Here is a 23,970-nt window from a genome sequence, read left to right as displayed (position 1 = left end):
AAAAGCTATGTGGATCAGACCAATGATCCATCCAGTCCCACACTCCATTCACATGTTGGCAAACCAGCTGTCCACTGGCTCCCTCAAGAAAGATGGTTATAGGACTTCTACCTCCCCAAGCTCTTTAAAGCCATCTAAATTAGTGGCTATCACTACTTTCTGTGGAAGTGACTTCTATAGTTCACCTATGAGCTGTGTACTTCATTTATTTGTGCTAAATGTCCTACCCATCAGCTTCATAGGATGATCCTGCATTCTAGAATTATGCACCATGCAAAATTCTGAACACCTCTTTCATGCCATTCTTATTCAACTTTTTCCTAAGCTAAGCAATTGTAGCTGAATTGCTCCAGACTCTTGGTCATTTTTCACTGTCCATCTAGGCCCATTCAATAATGCCCTTTTTTATATGTGGTGACCAGAACTGTACATAAAATTCTCAATGCAGTGAAACCAAAAATTCATATAAGCGGAGTATGATCTTTGCAGCTTTATTTGCAGTTTCTTTCCTAATTTTCCTAGCTTTATTTTCAATTTTTTTTCCTAATTATATCTAACAAGGAGTTTGACTTTTTCACAGCAGCTGTGCAGAGTTGACATTTTCATTGAGCTGTCCACACCCTCCCCACAAGATTCCTTTCTTGATCAGTCCTTGATAGTTCCAAACCTATCAAACAATACAAATAACATGCATTTGTTGCACTGAATATTTATGCCCATTCTTCCAGCTTCGAGAGATCCCTCCTTAAATAGTTCAGTGTCATCAGCATATGTCGCCACCTCACTGTTCACTTCTAAATCCAGATCACTTATGAATAGGTTGAAAAGCATTGGTTCTAATATAGACCACCTGACAAACTTAGGGGTATTTTATTTATTTATTTTCTAGACAAAGGATTTACTTTTAGTTATTGGTTTAAACTTTATGCTTTGTGACTATGAAAAGGGAGAGCAGAATTCTCTGCAATGGTCTCCTTGCCCGATTGCCAAATTTGCTCAGTTGCTTAATTTGATTGTGAGCTGATGCTCTGTCACTGGGGCTCTTCATGCTTGGAGAACTGTAGCCTTCCAAGTCAGCCTTCTTATATAGCCCTAGGTAGGTTGGCCAAACTGCTGCTGAAGCCAGTCCTTTGTAAGCTGTGTTCTCATCCTAAGTTCAATTTTAGCTGAATCTTGGATCCCAATTGTTTCAAATTTGTGTACTTAGTTGTACCTAACCCTAACCCTGTTTTGCTGATCAACTGGTAATAAAGCCGTTTCCCATTTTTCTAAACAGGTTGCTGTGAATGGTGAAACAATAGCTGTTCCTTATATTGATGACCATGTTGCAGTTAATGTCTATGGAGCAATCATGCATGAAATCAAGTTCACTCATCTGGGACATATCCTCTCCTTCACTCCAAGCAGCAACGAGTTTACTTTTCAACTTAGCCCAAGCAGTTTTGCTTCTAAAACATACGGCCTTTGTGGTACGTTGGAAAATTGACAACTGAAGTGCTATTTTGATTGTTTAGCAATTAAGTTTCATTTAGTATAATATTTATATGCATATTATGTGGCAAGGTAATGTCTAAGATAAACAAGACTTTTACACTGACTTTCTCAGGGGCAAAATGTATAGTTGCTGCCAAGTGTAAGATGTGCCTGTCTGCAGTAGAGAGAAGAAAGAAGCAAAGACAGACCCAAGTCTGCATTTAGCTATAGTTATATCTTTAAGTGATTCCACTAGCCTCTCTACCTAAATAAATCAACACCTTTAGTAATCAGGCAAATGTACTTACAAAGCAATCATACATACTACTTTTAAGAAGTAAATCTCATGAAATTCAATAGGACTTATTCCCAGGTGAACGTGTGTAGCAGGGCAGGTGACTTCGAGGGATCAGAGAGCCACAATGGTGATGGAAGCAAAGTCTTTTATCTTGCACAAAAAACATTTTATAGGTGAACTGAAGATCCAGGAGTATTATTCTGCTTGCAAACAGGGAGCATGCTCCACAAATGCAAGCTTTACTTGCAAAATCACTGCAGTTTTTGCAGCTGCTGCAGCAAATTTTGTGGCAAATTGCTAAGGGGCAGGAGGAACCAGCTTAGGAGACCTGGGACATGTTGCCCAAGGCTGGTGTATGGGATGATGTATGAGTCTGCATCTGAGTTTTCAACTCAGGAGTGCATAATTAATAGCAACACCTAGATGTTAAGCTATGACTGATATTTCAATTTACAATTTTCTTATTAATTCTGAAGTAACACAAAACCTTTCTTCTTATGGAGAGACTTTGTTATCAGGGATTTCTGCCAGTAGCACCTTTTCAGATTCTAAGAACATGGCAAAAATGATGCAGAAATATAATTCCTGTAATTTTTCTGTTATTAAAGAGAAAGATGCAATAACAGGTTTTCCTCAAGATATTTTAACTCCCAGAACAATAGTTATTTATTTGTTATCTTGGCTTTTTTTCCTAGAAGGAACATAGTGCTCTTCCTTTCCATTTTATCTTCACAGCACCCCTGCGAGGAAAGTTAGGCTGAGAGACCATAAATGGCCCAAAGTCACTTAGGGAGATTCATGGCTAAATCAACAAGAATCTGGATTCCCAAGTCCTGTTCCAACACCCTCAGCACTGTGCCATGCTGGTTCTCCTACAATATGGCCACATTTCAATGCAACATGGACTTCCATTTTTGCAGCTCATTTCTCAGATTGAAGAAGTCAGGGGGCATTTGGGCGGGTTTTATTTTTACAGGGTTGGGGAAGTTCTCTGTCTCTCAGATATGAGGGGGCTTCCTGGGAAAGCAGCTGTGGCATTGCCTCTTTCCCTGCAAAAACCTTTCTGGGGCTTAGTTGCTCCACTGCCACAGGCAACAACAGAGCTACAATTGGCAGCCAGAAAGGTGCCAGCGCTCACCCCACAATGTCTTCTTGAGACACTATTTCCATCAGAGGGCTTGGATGTGGGAGAAGGCAGCAACCCCACTGGCCAGGCCTGCTGGCTACTGTTTCATGTAGCTCTATTGTAACTCATAGCAGTGCAACAACTAAGTTTGAGAAAAAGTAGATGGAGGGGGGAGGGGAGTCCTGTTTCTCCTTCAGTAAGCCCTTGCCACCAAAAGTCTTGAAAATGTCACCCCACTCTCTGAAAAACTTGAGACTTTTCTTCTCATGCTTCTCCAGGGTCCCTAATCTCTTCTCAGAAATAATCTCTCTGAGAAAATTTCAATTAGCATTACTTTTTCCAGTGAAATTAACATTATGGACTAACTGTATTCAAGCACTATAATAATGTACCAAAATGTAAAATCTATCTTGCTGCAAAGCATTTTCACTGCTTACAGAGCTGATTGCTCTGTTAAATAAGTCAGGATAGTTACATTGATCCTCTAGTGGGCTGGAAATCTGTAGAACCGGAAAGAAATGTAAAAATGTTGTTGGTGGAAAAAGTTGTTGCAATCATTTTCTCCAGCACACTGGCATACTGTGGCACTTTAAAGATTCAAGCAAGAACAGTAAACAACAGTTTTAGTAATTCTCCTATGAAAGTAGATTCTGGTCACAAGTATCTGTGATCACTTGTATCCTGAGAAGTGGGGAGAGAAAAGGTAGAATGAGTAGGCCCTTTTCATTTCTTACTGAATTGGGCTTGTCTGGTCTACAGAAAAAAACATAGAAATTGTTTGACTCAAGACCTGCTTTCTAATCCCAATTAAGGGATTCTTTTGGTATTATTAGAGGAGGGGAGAAATTTGTTTGGTTCACATTTCAATAAGAACTGACCTAATTCTTATATATTTATTTAGACAGCTTATATGCCACCCCCTTCGCATAAGCCTCGGGCGGCTTACAATCAGTTCTTGCTACCGAAACCAATACATGAATAAGAATGTAGCTATCCTTTCATCTTTAAACTTACCTGAATTTTGCGAAGCAGTTCTCTGGGGATTGGGGGGAGCTTACAAAATGCGTATGTTACAGAAAATAGCATTCCAAAGGACAGGAATTAGAGGATATTTCTTGTAAAGGCATGCATACTAAGGAATGTGTAGAAATGCTTGCACACATTAAAATGCCAGCAAAAATTCATATAAATTTTCCTGTGGACATTCAAACATTGGAAATAGGACTGAATGGACTTATGCTTGAAAAAAATGTGTGCATAGATCAGTTTGCCCCTTCTCGTTGTAATTTCAGCTCTCCACATGTAGAATATGATTTGTAACAACATGCATTACAAATATAGGCAGGACACGCTCCAACAAAGCTCAGGGAACCAAGGTTCCCTTTAGATGTCAGAAAGTACTTCCTGACAGTTAGGACCCCGAGGGTATGGAATGGACTTCCACAGGAGGTCGTTGAGGCCCCATCCCATGCATCACTGAACAAGCAACTAAAGGTCAACCAACTAGCAGCAATGATAGCAAAGCTTGCAAGAATAAGAGGGTTAGTTTTGGAAGACTCCCTGTTGCATGGGCTGGAAACCCATGGACTCATCAGGTATGCTGTCTCCAGGTTAGAGCTATAACTGAAAGACTGCCAGCAGTCACAGAGCCACTGATACATATCCCTTCTTTCTTATACATGTGGGAACAAATGACACTGCCAAGTGGAGCTTTGAAGTAATCACATCAGACTTTGGGAAGGAAAGTGAAGAGCTTTGGGGCCCAGATAGTTTCCTCCTCAATTTTTCCAGTTCTTGGAAGAGGAATAGAAAGGGAAAGAAAATTTTTTCAAGTGAATGCCTGGCTACAAAGTTGGTACTGACATGAGAGATTTGGATTCTGGGACCGTGGGCTACACTTCCTGGAAAATGGGCATTGGGCAAGGGATCAGTTGCACCTTACAAGGACTAGAATGAAGATCTTCATGCTATGAGAAAGTTTATTAGGAGGGCTTTAAACTGAATCCTGTTGGGGAGGGAGAACTATACCTGGGCATAACAGCAGAAAAAGGCTTCTGAGAGAGCAGCTCTAACAGTGCCCAGTAATCGTCTTTCAAAAATGTAGGAGAAACACTGTAGTATAAAGCATGTAGTCTTCGATTTCTATATACTAATGCCTGAAGTATTGGAAACAGACAGCTCAACTTGAATGCTTAATACATGAGGGTGAATATAGCCTGGTAGGTAGAATTGAAGGTTGGTGGGATGACTCTCATGACTGGATTCAACAATGGAAGGATATAGCCTGTCCAAGAAGAACAGCAGGAGCTAATACCCTGGAAGACAGAAAGAAGATTCTAGGTGATTGATAGGTTGGAATGCTGAGCTGAAAAGAACAGAATGAAATTCAGTAGGTGCAAGTAGGTCAAGTTCTTCACCTAGGAAAAGGTAACAAAATGCATCATTATAGGATGAGTATAGTTTGCTCAACAATATTGCAACTGAAAAGGATTTTGGAATTGTTCTAGATTACAAGCTGAATACGAGTCAACAATGTGAACTGGGTATGTTTTGCCCAGAGATGAAGGATAGGGTCTCTTGTCAATCATCCCCAAGTGCAGTACCCAATAATGGGCTCATTTTATTTTTATTATTATTATTATTATAACATTTCTATGCCGCCCCTTGCCGAAACCTCGGGGCGGCTTACAACATGATAAAATACATTGAAATACAATAGTACATAATAAATTACCATTAAATATAAAAATACAAAAAAATACATTGATTTACAAATACAAAATTAAAATTATCAGTATAAAATAAAAATATAGGAGGAGAAAGAGAAGGAAGAAGAAGTTGCCCAGGCCAGATCATATGCTTTAACAATTGAAATGATGTTTAAATAAAAAGGTCTTTACCTGGCGCCGAAAAACCAGTAACGACGGTGCCAGGCGGACCTCTTTGGGGAGTGAATTCCATAGGTTGGGCGCCACCTCAGAGAAAGCCCTCCTCCGGGTACTTACTCTCCTAATTTCTTTCATGGAGGGTTCCCGGAGAAGGGACTCTCCCGCAGATCTCAAAGGGCGGTCGGGCATATACGGACGTAAGTGCTCGTTCAGGTAGCCAGGACCCAAGCCGTTTAGGGCTTTGTAGGTCATAATCAACACCTTGAATTGGGCCCGGGCTTCAATGGGAAGCCAGTGAAGCTGATGGAGGACTGGAGTCATGTGAGCATAACGCCCCGTCCCCGTCAGCAACCTGGCAGCTCTATTTTGCACCAATTGAAGTGTTCGGACTGTCTTCAGGGGAAGCCCCACGTAAAGCGCGTTGCAGAAGTCTAGGCGGGAAGTCACCAGCGCGTGTGTCACCGTCGCCAGGCAGTCGTACTCCAGGTAGGGGCGCAGCTGATTAATCAGCCGAAGCTGAAGGAAGGCGTTCCTCGCTACCGCTGTCACCTGAGCTTCCAAAGAGAGCTCCGGGTCGAGGAGTACTCCTAAGCTGCGGACCTTATCCCTAAGAGGGAGTGTTGCACCATTCAGGACCAGGTCAAATCCACCCTCTCCGAAACCTGATCCGCCAACCAACAGGACCTCCGTCTTGTCTGGGTTGAGTTTCAGTTTATTGGCCCTCATCCATTTCCTTACCTCGGCCAAGCACCAGTTCAGCACAGCCACTGCCTCACCTGGCAAAGAGAGCCAGATTCTGGCTAGGTATTTGGAAAAAAAATCCTGACTGTTAAGCAGTATGACAATGGATTCAACTTCTTAGAGAGGTCTTCCAAACTAGAGGTATTCAAGATGCAACTGGACAGCCATGTGGGAGGGATGCTTTAAATGAAAGTCCTGCACTGAGTAGGGGGTTGGACCCAATAGCCCTTTGGCTCCTCCCAACTCTGCTATTCTATGATTCTATGAAAAGGAAGGACTGTCTACATAACAAGATTGATTCCACAGGAAGGAAATCCAAACAATGCACAACAATGGATACCCTAAAATTGCATTTTTCCTTCCCCCTCCTCTTTTTTATAATCAAGTAAATAGCACCCCTAAGGGGACAATTTAGATTTGCACTACAGCATGGAAGGGAACAGGATTTTACTTTTTTTTTTTCCTGATATCATCTCGGTGCCGATTTCCCCTATGACTACAGCTGGAAGAGTTTTCCTCCCATCAGCTGTCAAGTTCTAGATTGAGACCTTGGCAGTGGAAAACACTTAAAGCCTCTCTTTGCTTACCCTCCAGTTCTTATCTTTTAGGTTATCATCACATCAGGTTTGATCCTGAGTCTCAGTGCTCTCCCGGGACTCTAAGTGGAAATAGATAACATAGAAGCCAACATATATCAGCACTTGCCATGCCCAGCGACTTGATTTATCTTGGTCAAAGTTGCCCTGTGAACTCGCCTAAACTAGAACTTGGGGCAAACAGTCCCAAGTGCAATTTGCAGCATTTTTCCAGAGAACATTTAGCAAATGTAACCTGATAGGAAATTCAAGGCAAATCTGGAAGGTCTTGCTTAGATGAAGCAGCTCTAAGAATTTTGAGAAGCTAAAGAAGTTTTGTAAGTTTTCCTGTCTGAGTTAATGAATTTTAATGCTAAAACATTGTACATTTTAATGATAACATATTTATATTGATCACGTATTATTTTAATAACTCATATAATCCTTCTGTCTTTCCTTTAGGTGTTTGTGATCAAAACAGTGGGAATGACTTGATATTAAAGGATGGGTTCATTACAGCTGACAGCAGCATCTTCATTCAAGAATGGACAGTTAAGCAACCAGGGAAGGTCTGTGAGGTGAATCGAGCTGAGAGATGTGTTGAGCATGCCACTACCAAGTGCAGCATTTTGCTGTCTCCTCAGTTTTATGCTTGCCACCAAATCATTCCTCCAAACATGTTTTATGCAGCATGTGAAGAAAACAACTGCTATGGGGATGAAGTATGTGAGATTATATCAGCCTATGTCCACATTTGCAGAACTTATGGCATCTGTGTGGACTGGAGATCTCCAGACTTCTGTGGTAAGGACTGCGCTGCTTCAGTAATCCAACTCACTCCATGCACTACCTCACATTTCCTTTTACAGTATTTCAATCTCAGGCAAAACAGCAGGGTGATGCAGATTTTATTTATTTATTTTGGTATATCAATTCCCCATTCATGCACATATTTTGCTCTATAAAATTTCTACCCATTCAACTTCCCATTTTTATTTTGAATCAATGGGATAGTGAATGCATCATCTAAAACTTTGCAGGTTGGGTCAAGATTAAGAGTGGTCTTTGTTGAATCAGACCAAGGCTTATTCAGTTCTTTGTGGTCTGTGCATCATCTATATGGGTGCGGTGCCTGTGCAATACTTGCATTTTGGAAGATTCTCCTAGCTAAACCAAGAATTTTTGGTGGGAGCCTCGCTCCCTTCCCCCTTGTATTAATATGTGGTGATCCTGCCACTTTCCCCAGTTTTCTTTTGACCTCCATTTTGAGTGCCTCAGGACTTTCCTAGCTTTGCTATGATCAGCTACTTTTACCTCGTACTCCCTCTTGACTATTTACCTGATGCTTATCCTGTAACCTTTTCCATCACAAAGCCTTTATATATTTTTTCTTTTTCTTCCTCCCTCTTCCCCCACAAAAACCTTATTTAAGAAAACCCTTCTAAATAAGAAAACCCTTATTTAAGAAAACCATTCTTCCCTTTTCCTCCTCAGAATTGTAGAATAGTAAAGTTGGAAGGGGCCACAAAGGCCATCAAGTCCAACCCCCTGCTGTTGCAGGACACCATGTTACACCATCCCACTCAGATGGCTGTCCAGTTTCTTTTTGAATGTCTCTAGTATGGGAGAGCCCACCACCTATTTAGGCATCTGGTTCCACTCTCCTCAATGGCTCTCAAGGCAGCCTTTAGAAAATAAATACAGTGCAGGGTTAAAATGGTGTCTTTTGATGGACACTATGTGCCTTTTTTGTCTTCATGACACCTGCCCACACTGCCAGCCTTTTACCAAACAAGCCAGGAAGTACAAGGCAGGCCATCTAAAGACAATGTGGACTAGGGCTCTTATGGTGATGTAAGCCTTCACAGAAGACCCAAAATAGCCTGTCAATATCCCATGCAGCTCTGTCCACAGGGGCTCCACTGATAACTGCATCAGTGTCTGAGGTCTAAAACACAATGGACTTAAGTAGGCCTAAAACGGAGGAGAACAGGCCTCACAAAATGAGAGAGGAGTGGAAAATGGCAATAAAGAAGGACATGGTGAAGCCCAGGAAAAGGCCTAGACACTGCTCCCCAACTACCATGGAACATGCCCATTCACCTTTCCTACCAGCGGCCCTGGCTACCATCTTGATGCCAGCTCTGCAACTGATTTGTACTTCTCCTGCTACTCTGACTGTTCCTGCACTGGTCCAACTGGAAACACAACCTGAACTGACTGCAGCCCCCTCCTTCTCTGAATGGGAGATATGGAATTCACATCCCTGTTTTCCAACTGGTTTAATCATATCTCTAGCCCATTCAGTGCGCCCTCCACAATGGGACAGAGGAATGCAGTTGGGCTTCTCCACTAACACTTCTGTGTTATGAGACCATCTCCTGGCATCGTTGGAAACAAGGCTATGAAGGATCCGTGGCAGATACCAGCGCAACCTCATCCAATCTCATCACCTGGAGAGCATGTACTGAGTTTAAGAGTGGGACATCCAATGGAGCAAAGCTCAGGGAACCAAGGTTCCATTTGGATGCCAGGAAGCACTTCCTGATGGTCAGGACCCTGAGGGTGTGGAATGGGCTTCCACGAGAGGTCGTTGAGGCCCCATCGGTGCGGGTGTTCAAGGATAGGCTGGACGTCCACATGGTGGGCATGTCGTGAGCGGAGCCGGCTGGTGCCAGAGGTCAGACTAGATGACCCGGGAGACCCCTTCTGACTCGCTCTGTTTCTATGTTTCTATGTTTCTATCCCATTCCTCCTTCAGCACCCAAGGCCAGATTCAGTCATTGTGAAGTCAGATGGTCACAATGGGAATAGTCCATCCTGGCAAATTGTGAAAGGTATCATTTGAATGCAATGACAAGGAGATTCTATGTGATGATAGGACTAGACTTCTGCATATTGAACTATGAGATAACCATGGGGAGATATCAGGTCTTCCCTTGGCAGAAGATGGGAGTCCTAGCAGAGTTCCTCCCTGAACAACATCTAGAGCTCACTAGGGTATTCCAAGTGGAGGCACTCCAGCTCTCCAAGCAGCAGATCAATACTGCTCACCACCTCTTCAACTTGAGACTTCAGGGCACTTGTGTGGTAGTAATTTAGAGACATACCTGGCTTCAGGCAGCCAACCAGCCCCAAGAAATATTCCATCACAAACAGCAACAACAGTTGGCTCACCAGCATTGTGGAGAAGCACCATGTTTCCAGCAATTTAACAAATGAAGGCTAGATGCTGAGAAAAGATTTTGCTGACATGTAGCCCAAACCAGTCCATTATCCTCGGCACCATTTTTGTTTGAGGACCACCTTAAAAACTATATTCCTGAATGGGAAACCATAACAATGGATCAGTGGGTGCTATCCATAATGCAACATGGATATTGCATCAAGTTTGACACTTTACCACTGCTCAAAACAGTCCACATCACTCCACCCTCTCCAGCCCTAACAGAGGAAGTCAGTACCTTACTAGAAACAGGAGTTACCCTTCCCGTCCACCAATCCAATGTACTGTACACTATGGTTTCTTTTCCAATATTTCACTGTGGCTTCTGTCCAATACTGGACTTAAGGGATATCAATTAGTTTATCCCAAACAAAAAATTCTGAATGGTCTCTTTGTAGAACATTCTCCCCCTTCTATGCCAGGGGACTAGTTCAGATCATTAGATTTAAAGAATGCATATTATTATATATCCACCCACCAGGACTATTGCCACTTTTTAAGGTTTCAGATTGGCACTATACCTTACAAATTCCAAGTCCTATCGTTTGGACACTCTACAGCCCCAAGAGTATTTACAAAATGTAGTGGTTTTTGCCCATCTTCGATTGCAGGACATTCAGATATTCCCTTAATCTTGATGATTGGCTACTAGTTGCTCCTTCTAGGGAAGACTTCCTCTGTTCCATTCAAAAGATATGCAATCTACTGAAAAAACCTGGACTCTGTATTAACAATGAGAAATCTGTTCTTTTTCCTTCTCAGTCCATTCTATACATTGAGGCCTGTCTGGACTCCTCCCCAGCATGTGCTTACCTACCACCAGACCTCATACAGAAGCTCTCCAAGTCAGCCCACTGCCTTTACTCTGAACAAACTAACACCTGGAAGGTACAAAAAACACTTGAGTGTATGGCAGCCATTGTAGTGGTGGTACAATTTGCAAGGGTCTGCATGGGTCTACTTTAACTGTGGATCATCCTGGCACACTGCCCCTACTGCAACCCAGTCCCCAAGCCTTTGAAGCTCCCCCATTCCATGAAAGTGACACTGATGAAAGCAACCGAACCCTTAACTCCTCTTAATGCTATTGGTTCCATCCCTTACCATAACAACGGATTCATCACTCAGAATACAAAGCACAAGGTCTGTGGACTGAACAGGACCAGGGAAACACATCAACACCTTGAGTTCCTGGCAATCCACAAGGTGTTAATCTCATTGAGTGTCTCCTTGAGTACAGGCATATACAACTGGCCTCAGACAATACTACAGTAGTGTTTTACCTGAACAGAGTGGCACCAAGTCAGCCACATTGGTCTGACTCATGGTTCAGGTATGGGACTGGTGCCTTCAAAGGAACATTACGCTTGTGGCTGTCCACCTAGCTGTTACCCAAAACACCACAGTGGATACCCTCAGCAGGACACCAAATAAGACACATGAGTAAGAACTACATAGAGATCTTTGCTGCCTGGGGCAGACCATTCATAGTCCTGTTCATGATGCACAACAGCTTGGCATACAAAGCCTTTTGTTCCCAGGCTGGGATTGGACAAGACTCCCTTGGTGATGGCTTCCTTGTCCCATAGAAGGGGACCTTGTTCTACATGTTCCCACATTCTTTCTGACAACTGGATTACTCATGGAAAAAGAATGCATTCTGATAACTCCACGGTAGCCCAGACAAGCCTGCTTCACAAGTCTTCTTCAACTGTTGAACCATACTTTTCTTCATCTATCGAACACACTGGACATTATATCCCAGAATCAGGGCAGGATTCTACATTCAGATGTGAGAACACTCCATCTGTCAGCCTGGAGGATCACTTGGTAATGAATTGTACCTGAAATACAGCTTGTGGTGCAAGCAACACTCTGATCAAACACAAGGCACTCATATTCTACAAAATGGAACACATCTAAGATCTATGCTCAAGAACATAGATGCTCTGTTCCAAGCACCAATCCACAAAATCTTGGCTTTCCTTTATAACTTTCATGTTAAAGAACTAAAGCCATCATCTATTCAAGTGCACCTGTCTGCCATCTCGTCAATACAGGATCCCATCAATGATTCATCTATTTTTTTCTCACTTTCCAGATGATTCCTGAAAGATCTACACAATCTAAATGCACCTATGCAATCTGTTGTGCTGGGCTGGAGCCTATCTGCCATGCTGCAAGCTCTAATGAACCACTTGCCACTGTAGACCTACAACTCTTCTCCTGGAAGGTTGCATTTTTAGTCACTATTAGTTCAGCCCAAAGAGTGAGCGAGTTATATGCTCTATAGATAGACCCTCCTTTCCTTATTTTTCATAGCGATAAGGCGGTTCTGCAACTGGATCATGCATTTCTCCCAAAAGTTTCTTCACATTTCCATTTAAACCAAGACATAGTTCTACCAGGTTTCTTTCCAGCCCCTTCAACTCCTATTGCGACAACACTGCATACACTCAACATTTGGAGGGCACTAGCCTTTTAGATCATGCACCAAATCGGTGCCCTATTCCAAGAAACTGTTCACCTTTGGATTGCTCAGCATAGACTATGAACTGATCTGTCCTCAACAACTTGCCCACTGGATCATAGAGATGATTAAATTAGCATATCAATTGGCACACCTGCAGCTCCCAGATCAACCAAAGCCAAACTCAGCAAGAGCTGTGGCAACATGTATGGCACTACATGTATGGCACCCGCTGCAAGGCAGAAACCTGATCAACCCTGGCAACATTCATAAAACACTACCAGCTGGACGTCCTGGCAAGACAGGACTGCTCTTCTGGCTGTTCTCCTTCATTCTCCAATGATGACACCTCCTACAATCATACTTAGTAAGCTTGCTAGTCACCCTTATGTGTGATGCATGATCGTGAAGAAGAAAGTAGGGTTGCTTACCCGTAAATGACATTCTTCAAATGGTCATCTGTTGATCCACCCTGTGCTGGTCCCACGTCAGTGTCAATGACTTACTTAGGAATTGAAGTATAGGTTACCTGTTTTTCCTTCCATCAGAGCAATCTGAGAGAGATGCTTTAACTGGAGTCCTGCACTGATCCGGGGATTGGTCCTTCCAAGTCTACTATTCTATGATTTTTATGTAGATACTCCTCCTGCATTTGCCCTATACTGCTGTTAGCCAGGCATCTTGATGAAATTATACCTAGCCTTGAATACCAAAATATTGCTAAGTTCAGACAAAAAAGCTGTTCATGGACTTTCTGGGGCATCTGGTTGAACTCTGATGGGAACAGAATGGGCTAGATGGAACTTTAATCCTGCCAAGTTTTTCTTACATTCTTTTTTCAAAAATCCATTTGACCTGTGTTGACAATGGATCCAAAATGTCTATATGCCTCACAGGAAGTGGTATGTCTCTTAATTCACTGTCATCTCTTTTAACCACTATTGTCTGCCTGTAGCCAAAATGTGCATGATAAAGTTTAAATATATATTTTTGGGCATCTGTATATGAAGAGTTTAATCCTCTGTTTTACTGAGGTTTCTTCTTCTCTTTTCATCATGGGATTAAAAAATGCACTCTTTACATGAGTTTTGTTCCTGGAGTTTTTATCTGCTCTTTTAGAAATTCTATTAAGCAGCTACATGGTAGTGCTGTGGTACAGCTGCAATATAGCAGATTTGAACCTTTCCATGAGGTTTTTGTTCTAATTTGAAAGTTAATACTTCAGTTTCCTTGCTGTAAGCATTTCCCACCCTTACTCACTTGTAAAACTGACTGGAAAATATAGGATAGGCCCTGGAAAATTTAGGAGAGGCCATGAATCTATGATATCATGAAAATATGTTTTGCACTTCTATGAGTGCAGGATCCCAAGCACAGAATCAGTGCCTCATGTAGAGAAGCTCTGAGCTCAGTATTCACTTCAACAACAACAACAATTATTATTATCATTATTCCATAACTTAGAAGGTTTCCCAGTTGCTTATCCATTGCTGCATTGCTCTGTTCTCTTTCCATTTCAAAGGAAAGAATGGAGAATATTTGTATCTGTTGCTTTTTATCTTAATATTCAGGAAAAATCTAGTATTCTGTGCATGGGCTTTCTCCCTTTCTCTTCCCTCACATATCCCTCCACCTCCCCCATCTCCATGCTCTGGAAGGTGTTCCAACTCCCTACAGCAAATCTGGTGGATGTACAGGGATGCCATAACCTAATTCTATTTATTTATTTAAAACATTTCTATGCCGCCCCCATCGCAACAAAGCCTCGGGGCGGCTCACAAAAGCCTACAGCACCCGATATTCCCAGGCGGTCTCCCATCCAAGTACTAACCAGGCCTGACCCTGCTTAGCTTCTGAGATCAGACAAGATCGGGCGCTTTCAGGGTAGTATGGCCATAGACCATGAAAGTAGTTCCATCAGCAGAACTGAGTTTCATCACCCATTCCTCTGTTAGTCAGCCGTACAAGTCTGCACATACCACCCCCTCTGAAAATCTTGATGCAATCTCACAGAGATTGAGAGAGAGAGAGAGATGAAGGTTTAGTCTCTCTCTCTCTGTCCCTCCCTCTCCCTCTCCCACTCATAAACAATGTGATGCTAGTTTTCCTTTGTCCTTCTGATCCATACATAAAAATTGAAGGGGAATTTTACCAAAGTGAAATAGATTCCAGTTTTAAATGGTTCTGTGAGACATGCTGGAAGGAATGCTGTTATCAAAGACCAGTGGTTTAAGAAATAGCACACTGCAAATGCTCCATGAGGGATAATCTGACAAGAGAGAGTGCAAGAACCCTGCCCGCCATTTCCTGGATTTAGTGTAAGAGCCAGCTTTCCCATCATAGTATCCAAGACTCAGGCATTTTAATAACCTCTCTGAATTCTTCAGATTCCCAACTTGTGACATAGTAGCCTTGAACAGCCAATTTAACTACCAGTTCACAGAAAGCAGTATTTGGTGTATTATCAATGGCATCTTCTTTTCTCTTTTCTTATGAGCAGGTGCATGCCTTATTGAGGCCAGAAATAGCATTGTCAGTTACAGGGAGATTGTGCAGGATACATTAGTGGCTCAATAGACCTCATTATTTAATCACTGTAACACTGCAAACTAATAAAAATATATGTATAGATTTACAGCACCCAATTTATGCAGGTCTCCTTTTGGGAAGTAGTTTCTTCCCTAACCTGCAATCTAATTCTTCATGGAACTCAAAGCCTTTTTGAGGGAAAGCAGAGCTGCCATGACTGTTACATATTTTACAGTCAGTGAGAAGATGTCTTCTTTAAAGTAGTAATAGGTAGGTGGGGGGGGTATCATCTGGCAAATGTCCTTATTTATAGGACAACAGGTTTACATTCTTTTGTAGGGCATTACACTTAAGGGCTGAGTCTGGGGGAATCTCCACATGAAGCATGTAACCCAGCACTTTACCAAAGCAACTTCTTCCATTTTCTTTGTGGAAGGATTTATGTGTCCTTCACAAGATGTGAGCAACTGAGCAATTGCAGCCTTCCTTAATAGTTATGGAATATATCCTACCAAGATTAAAGTCTTAGCAGTCCCTTTTTAGAGATTAAATACTGACCCTACCTGTTACCAGATGATGATGACGACAACGACAACAACCCTACAACCGTATCACATATATTCTGTTTGCTGCCAGTCTTATTCCCCATCCTCCAGCAATTCTTCAGAAAAGCAAATGTTTCACTTTTGTGTTTGTTACTTTCTTATACTTTCCTTGTTATGCACAAGCTTTGCTTGCCTCTCCACTTTCATAACCTAATTTGTGTCAAGACTTCATCAGAGTTTAACCAAGCAATATGTTTTCAATGTGAGGCCTAAGTTCTAGAGAAGATACCTCTGAGCATGTACCAAATGTCTTTTCCTCAGCACTGAAGAGGGAATCCATGAAAAAAAATGCAAAGATAAAATCATGCATGTTGTTGTTGTTAGTTGCAAAGTTGTGTCCGACCCATTGTGAGTCCATGGACAACATTCCTCCAGGCCTTCCTGTCCTCCACCATCCTCTGGAGTCCACTTAGGCTCACGCCGACTGCTTCAGTGACTCCATCTTGCCACCTCAATTTCTGCCTTCCCCCCATTCTTTTGCCATCTATTGTTCCCAGCATTAGGCTCTTCTCCAGGGAGTCCTTCCTTCTCACTAGGTGGCCAAAGTATTTGAGTTTCATCTTCAGTATCTGGCCTTCTAAAGAGCAGTCAGGGTTGATCTCCTCTAGGACTGACCGGTTTGATCGTCTTGCAGTCCAAGGAACTCGCAGAAGTCTTCTCCAGCACCACAATTCAAAGGCCTTAATTCTTTGGCACTCAGCCTTCCATATGGTCCAACTTTCACAGCCATACATTGCAACTGGGGAAACCATAGCCTTGACTATATGCACTTTTTTCAGCAGGGTAATGTCTGCTTTTTAGTATGCTGTCTAGATTTGCCATAGCTTTCCTCCCCAGGAGCAAGCGTCTTTTAATTTCTCGGCTGCAGTCCCCATCTGTGGTGGTCTTGGAGCCCAGGAAAATAAAATAAAATCATGCACAGGACTGGCCTGAAAGGCTAGGCCATTCAGTTGAATGGAATAGGAGAGGCAGCTTGCTCCGGCTACAGTGCCATTCTCACATTCAGGACTTATTTCTGAATGAATATGCAGAGGGCTACAAACCTCCTTGCAAAAGTAACTTGGGTTGCAATCCTATGTACATTTTCCTGGGAGGTGTATACACTTGAGTTACTTCTGGGTAGGCATACACAGGGCTATATAAGTAAGAAGTATTTATCTCCCCATCCCAAATTAACTCTTTTTATTAAAATGCCACTTGAATAATGGACAGTGGCAACTAGCAAAGGAACTGCAGATTTCTTCATCTGCAACCTGTTAAGTTGCTTTCATCAAAGCTGTGCAAGGAGAAGAATACTGTATTTTTCCATGTATAAGATGATACTTTTTCTTTAAAATATTTACCCAAAAATGGGGGGGCGCCTTATACATGGGGGGCTGAGAGGAGAACCATGGGTGCTGGAGGGAGGGGGAGACTGGCACAATTGCGGGTGTGATGGGGGGGAGAGGTAGGCGTAGGTGGGCTCGGGGGGAGAGACTGGTGCAGGCGCGGGCACGTTTGTGGGAGAGACTGGTGCAGGCACATGCGCAACAGCAGCAGCAGCTGGCTTGCTTGGAGATCAGTAAGAAAAGTGGGGGGCATCCTATACATGGGGGTGTCTTATAGTTGGAAAAATATGGTAAATTCTCTTGTCTCTTTGTTGTAAAGTCAAATATAGCTGAAAACTCACTTCCTGAGACTGCCCCAAGACTTGCTCTGGATGGAATAAAGAAGTGGGAAAGACCAGGATCAGGCTGGGAAGAGATGAGATGAGAAAAAGAATGATGATGTAGGTTTGGGAAATGTGGAAAGAAAGTATTCCCCAAGTGAAGTGACTCCTTTCACAGGCATAGCACTTGAGAGGAATGGGAAGGGGAGGTGCAGGGTGCGGCAGGGTTATAAAACTTAAAATTTAAAAATAATTTAAAGATGAGGTAGCTGAGGGCTTTTCCTTATCTTTTTAAACTGTAAAACTTACTTAGAAGTGGGTGTCTGGTGGCAGAGCAAAGAGGCATTCTGCACACATTCCCCCACCTGTACTTCTTGGAATATGATACCACACAGCCCTGATCCCCCTTTTTGATATAATCTCTTGCCTGAAATTTGATATAATCTGTTGTCTGAAAAAAGTATGTTTATGGAAGCTAATGAAATCCTTCACTGTACTGAGGCCCCTGGGATTCTGCAGAAGTTCACTGTCCCAGTATGGAGCAGTAAAATCAGATCCAGTCTAAAGCTATATATTTCACAGCTAGCTCTTCCAGCCCTTTCTGTTCCCTCTTCAAATTTCCAGTGCAAACCAACTTCCAGTAATATGCTCATAAGAGCATAAGAGGGGAAACAATGAGTAGTCGGAAAGATGGCTATGCCTCAAAAGTTTAAAAGGCTGCTGCCTTATCCTTCTGCCTAGCCTGTTGGTCTCTTAAGGGAGTGAGTCCTAAGATCTCTGAGTCATTGCTTGACTACTAAGCTCAGAGGGAAGAGACAAGATGGTATATTAAGGCAGGGTATATCTTGGGAGCAGTTTCAAAGATTCAGGGCACAACCCATTTTCCAAACACATAGTAATGGAAAGGAGTGGGTGGAAAAGGAGGATGGAGAGATGCACAGATACAAAATATTTCTAGAGAACCCTCTCCTTGTCCAAGAGAATTTGAGCATCTCCTTGCACAGACTTGTTCCAGGTTCAACTTGGAAGCTATTTTAAATGCTTCCAGAGATGGGAGTGATGGGAGCTGCCTGGAGAAATAAGTGGAAACTACAGTATTTGAATATAGCAAGGAATGGACACCAGTGTTCCTGTTCTCCAAAAGAAGCTCCACATAGCAGCATCTGCTCTTTCTATCTCAATTCTTATTTAGTGTGAAACCTTTAAAAAAATAACCCTGCCAGTACATATTCCAGAGCAAATGAGGTTAATCTCTCCCATATTGTGATTTGGAATGGGCAGTGGCTGATGACACTAAGTATTTGAGGAGAGCTCAGAGTAATTTATGAGCACCCTACAGTATTGCTCAGAGGTATGAGACTCCCACTGTAACTTGGACTGATGCTGAGTGAAAAGCAGAAAAATTCACAGCTTTTATCTCAACATTGCAAACTCGTAGTTCACTGCAATGCTCTTACTTTACGTTGGAGGGGGGACCCCAAAAGGGGATTAACTCTGTTCATTGCCCAGGAAATGCTTACTTGGAATAAAATCTTAAGAAATGGAATGGGGTATCCTACCAGAGGGCATGACTGGCTGATTGCTCTCTACATCTCAGCATTCTGTGTAAACCGACTTGTTGATCTAGAATCTCAGGCCTTGGTACTGCTCCTACAGTTGCACTTTTTTGCATTCTTTTAACCCTCTTCCTTTGTTATAATGCGGGGAGGAGCAGTATTGTGTGGTTTCTTTTTGCCCCATACTTAAATGCATACAGCATAACTTTCAGAAGAATTTATATGCTATACAAACTATGAATGGGGTCTGCCCATCCAGTAATGAATCCCTGAAAATGACAAATTTCCTGAGTATAGTATAGACCCTATACTTATACAGAGCTACTCTATGTGCATAGAGTTTTGCAGAGACAGGAGTGAGAATAGCAACTACAACCCTGCTCTATTCCTGTTCATCATAATCTTTTCTCTACCCAGGACCTGTGTAAGAATTGCCCTGCTTGATCAGCACCAAATCCATTTCATCCAGGTTTCTGTCTCCCATACCAATCAGACAAATGCCCTTGGAAACAGTGATGGTGGTTCCCAGTGATGGCTGCTTCCTAGGAAGACCCTGGGATTCTTGAGAAAGGTTTTACGTCCCTCCTCATCCTAGCATCCTATAGTCTTTGGTAACCTGGACTGGATGGTTGCCTTGTTATTCTAGTTTGTTACTGAGAGTTTACTCCTGGGATTGATCCACTCTAGAATATTCTGGGGAGGGTTCACATGGTCTGGTTAAAATTTCCTCTGTGCCCAACAGATGACCAGGCACAGGACAGGCAGTATCCAGAGAACACAGCAAGAGCATGGAGAGGTCCCCTGAGCCACTGTGAACCACTTAGTTCTGGCTGTGGCTTGACATTTATTTACATTTTAAAAGTTACTGTTCAAGGCAGCCTTCCCAATCCAGTGTCCCCCTCCCCCAGGGATGCTTAGCAGTATCATGGGGACACTGAACATGATTGTCCACTATTTTTTAAAAAATGAAGTAAACACCTTACCCATTTCAATGGAGCTGGGCTGTCAACTTATGACAGGCTGGTTCCATGTAAACCTTGGGAGACTGTGATTCTAGGAAAGGGCTGTTTCTTCCTTTCTTCACTGTGATCTCCTGCTGCCACAGGTGCTCTGTAAGTGTTCACAATGGGAGGAAACCCCTGTGGAGGGAGGCAAGCTTGTCACTTAGCCTTGTACCCACCCCTGGCTTTTCCTCAGATTTTGTCAGTACGCAAAGCAACAAAGTAAAGTTATCCACTCAAGGTAAATGGAAAAATAGAGGGGACAATTGGGACTTCTTAGCACTCTCCCCAAAACCTTGAAAGAAGGAAAATGCATCTGTCTCAGAAAACACCTTTGCTGTTTTGGAGGGGGAGGGGGTTGAAAGAGACTTTGTCTAATATTTATAACATTTGTATATGTATTAAAAGTGCAAGGTAAATGTGCTTAATTTGCACTGCTATTTATTTTGACCTTGAGTATGCTCTCTTCAGGTATTTCATAGCATCCAGGATGGATTATGGTTTCTTTGTTTTTCTCATTCTATTCCCCTTCCGAACAAAAATCTTTTCTTACAAAAGACTTACTATTTTTATTTTTATTTCATTTTATTGGGGACTTGTGTTCTGAACAGCTATGAAATGTCCAGAGCCATTGCTATATGAGCACTGTCAAGAAGGATGCACAAAACACTGTGAGAATGGCACCAGCACAGAAATCTGCACAGATTATCCTATTGAAGGGTGCTTCTGTCCACCAGAACAAGTGATCTTAAATGCCAGCTGCGTCCACGAAAAGGCCTGCACACAGTGTGTAAGTGAAGATGGGACACAACACCAGGTAGCTGTCTAGATATTACTTATTTTTGGGAGGGAAGCACTGATTCTCCAGTGGGCACACTAGTGTTCTATTCAAACTCATATAATAATCAAATACTTAAGTGAAAGCACCAGGTAACAGAAGCCATTCCCATATGGCTTGCTCTTCCATCCTTAACTACCTACTGGGGATAGGTAGGTCTGCTGCATATTTGAACAGGGTACAGGGGCCACCCAGCGATTTATGTGCCCTTGGACATTTGTGATATTGGGAACCCTTTGTTAAATTGGACCCATTTGGCTTCAGAATCTGTTTCGAGACACCCTGGCGAATAACCAAGTTTAAATTCAAACAGGCAAACACCACAGCTCCCAGGTTCCCTTATTATATATTCATTCATTCATTCATTCATTCATTCATTCATTCATTCACATATTTATAGGCCACCTATTACTGCCAAGAGGACTTGCTAGGTGGCTTACAAAATATTACACACACACACAAACACATTAAAACACATAAAAGATTAAAAACATGAATACAACAACAATATAAAAAGGCCACGGCATTCATAAGGGCTATGTATGATCTTTTTTTTTTAAAGGTATGTCTTTGCTTGGTGCTGAAAAGAAAATAGAAATGGTGCCAGGCAAATTTCCCTAGAGAGGGAGTTCCAGAGATGTAGAGTAGCAGTGGAAAAGACCCTTCGCCTAGTTGCCACCCTTCTCAATTCCCTGAGGGGTGACTTGCAGAAGGGCCTCCTGGGGTGATCTGAGGGGGCAGGTAGGTATATATGGTTGTAGCTGGTCCTAAAGATAGCTGGGCTCCAAGCTGTGCAGGGCTTTATATGTCATTACAAGCACCTTGAATTGGGCCTGGGCCACAGCTGGTAACCAATGTAGTTCTTTCAGAACTGATGTTATATGGGTCACTGTAGGAGTGCCAGTTACCAACCAAGTGGCCTGATTCTGCACCAGCTGCAATTGCCAGACTGTCTTCAAGGGCAGACCCACATAGAGCATATTACAATAATCTACTCTGAAAGTTACTGGAGAATTGCCCATTTATTTAAAGGAAAAGCTTCATCAGTGCAAAGTTAGCAATTACATCAGGCATCCCAAGACCCTTTGAGTCAGTAGGCATATTTGGAATTTTGAGGGTATCATGGGTGCTTCTTCTACAGGATCAGGTTTCAGGAACAGAGAGCAAGCTCAGGTAACACTCTGAGTCATACTGGGCTAGCATCCAGAGGGTAGTCTGTATGCTACTCTAACAAAGAACAGAGTGAGACTGAGGCTGCAGTAACAGTGTAGCTCTATTTTGGCTAATTGGCCACACCTCTTTACTGACTGAGGGTTGACCTTTTAAAGGTACCTGGCCTGGTTCAGCAAACTCAGGCCAGAGTAATAGCTATGGCAAGCTCATGTCATCATAACTGGAGTCCTCAAAGTCTGGAAAGAGTGATGCAGCCTCCTTTGGGTGTGTGGAAACTGATCCCTGGGAGGTTTCTGTAGAACTCAGTTCTAAGGAGATGGAAGACTTCTTATGCATTTCTATGATTCACTCTTCTCCCATTCAGTCTAATGCCTCTTTTTCTAAGGGCAAGCTATGGGATACTCTGAGGACAGATGTTCAAGTATCACTGCCTCCCAAGGTAGTTTTTTACAAATTGGAGGAGATCAGATTGACTATCAGGGGAGGGGAGGTGGAATGGCATGTTAAGCATGTGATTAGAGATAACAGGTACTCCTCTTCACAGGGAATCTCCTCATCACAAATCAGAGGTTCCATGGGGCTGTCTCCTTGCCCCCCCCCAAAAAAGCCCTCTATTGTCTCCAGGACAGGTGGAGGAACTTGGGGTGGGACTTAGGGAGGAGAATGAGTTCAGCACATGGAATAATTCCAAGCCTCTATAGGCTAGATGGGGAACTTCTGGGGACTGAATTCTGGTTATAGATGGATTATCCCAACTCTGCTTTGGGACTCCTAGCCTTCAGGTCTTCCAATATGCAATAGAAGAAGTTGATCAGAATGAAGTATAGAATGCTTCCTTGGGAACAGAACAGGCAGTGCTGAATTCTGGCCAGAGGATGCAGTCCTCAAAGAATTAGGTACTAGCAGAGAACCTTCATCTCCCAGTCTTGCAGGAATCTCAGTCTGCAGAACTGGCAAGAGTAGTTTAAGAGTCCAGTCAGCTCCTCTAAGATAGTTTGAGCTGAAAACATTGCAGGCTTATCACCCTACATGTACCTTCAAATGACTTTAGCTACCTGCTAAGGCAACATTTTCCTACTGTCCTAGCAAAAGAGCATTCTTGCCAGCGAAATCTATTCAGAGGTATCCAGGCTCCTATTTTCTTCCTGCATTGATCTGCATTTATGCCTTAAACTTTCTACCAGTTTTCCCTTTGAGCCTCAAGGAACAATGGAACATGCCAGTTTGTTCATCCTATTGTATGGGATGAATGCTGTAAAAACTGAAAACGAGGCTCTAGTGCTGACAATCAGGCTCTGTGAGCAAAACTGGCTTAACTTTCACTTGCAAATTTATGTATGTATGCATATATTTAAAACTTTTTAGACCATCTCTTACTGTAGTCATGGGATGGCTTAACAAGTAAGACAAAAATAAAAATAAAATATAACACCTGGCCATGCCCCCTGAAAGAACAACCCCCCCACCCCACCCCTAACATCCTCTCTCACAGGCCTCAGGAACAGTGAGTGTGCAGATGGAGAAGCAAGGTGGAAACCGCGTCACTGGGGGGAGAAGCTGGGCACAGTCCTTCATCCCTCGATGTTGGCAGTAGCAGCAGCAATGTCCCTTGGGCCTTCTGTAGCACAGCCCAGTGCTGAACAGGCAGGTGGGCGGCAAGCGGGCAGATGGTGAAGCCCAAATAAGACCCTTCAGGGTCAACTACAGACTACCCTGTTCTACACCTATTGGCCCTGTTCCCATACCTCCCAGGTGAAAGTGTCCAATCATTATATTTGAAAAATTGGAGGGAGCCCCAGGCTTATTCTACATTTTCCTGGTAC

The 23,970-nt window shown here is 42.8% G+C and overlaps 1 protein-coding gene and 1 non-coding gene across 2 annotated transcripts in view; one reads left to right on the top strand and one right to left on the bottom strand.

Moving 5' to 3' along the window:
• The window catches only part of LOC123017098 (von Willebrand factor-like), a 251,520-nt gene that overhangs the window by 190,426 nt on the left and 37,124 nt on the right, over positions 1 to 23,970 (top strand). Inside the window, exons 32-34 of the mRNA XM_044418233.1 lie at positions 1,277 to 1,469; positions 7,564 to 7,905; positions 20,748 to 20,953. Of these exons, the coding sequence (XP_044274168.1) occupies positions 1,277 to 1,469; positions 7,564 to 7,905; positions 20,748 to 20,953 (741 nt within the window). The remainder of the gene's footprint in view (positions 1 to 1,276; positions 1,470 to 7,563; positions 7,906 to 20,747; positions 20,954 to 23,970) is intronic.
• Positions 14,580 to 14,698, bottom strand: LOC123017268. The gene has a single exon (XR_006413568.1). It is a non-coding gene; the product is annotated as a 5S ribosomal RNA (ribosomal RNA).

The sequence above is a fragment of the Varanus komodoensis genome, unplaced genomic scaffold (genome assembly GCF_004798865.1).
Source record: "Varanus komodoensis strain SLA01 unplaced genomic scaffold, ASM479886v1 scaffold9, whole genome shotgun sequence".
NCBI lineage: Eukaryota > Metazoa > Chordata > Lepidosauria > Squamata > Varanidae > Varanus > Varanus komodoensis.
This window is presented reverse-complemented; position numbering and strand designations above follow the sequence as displayed.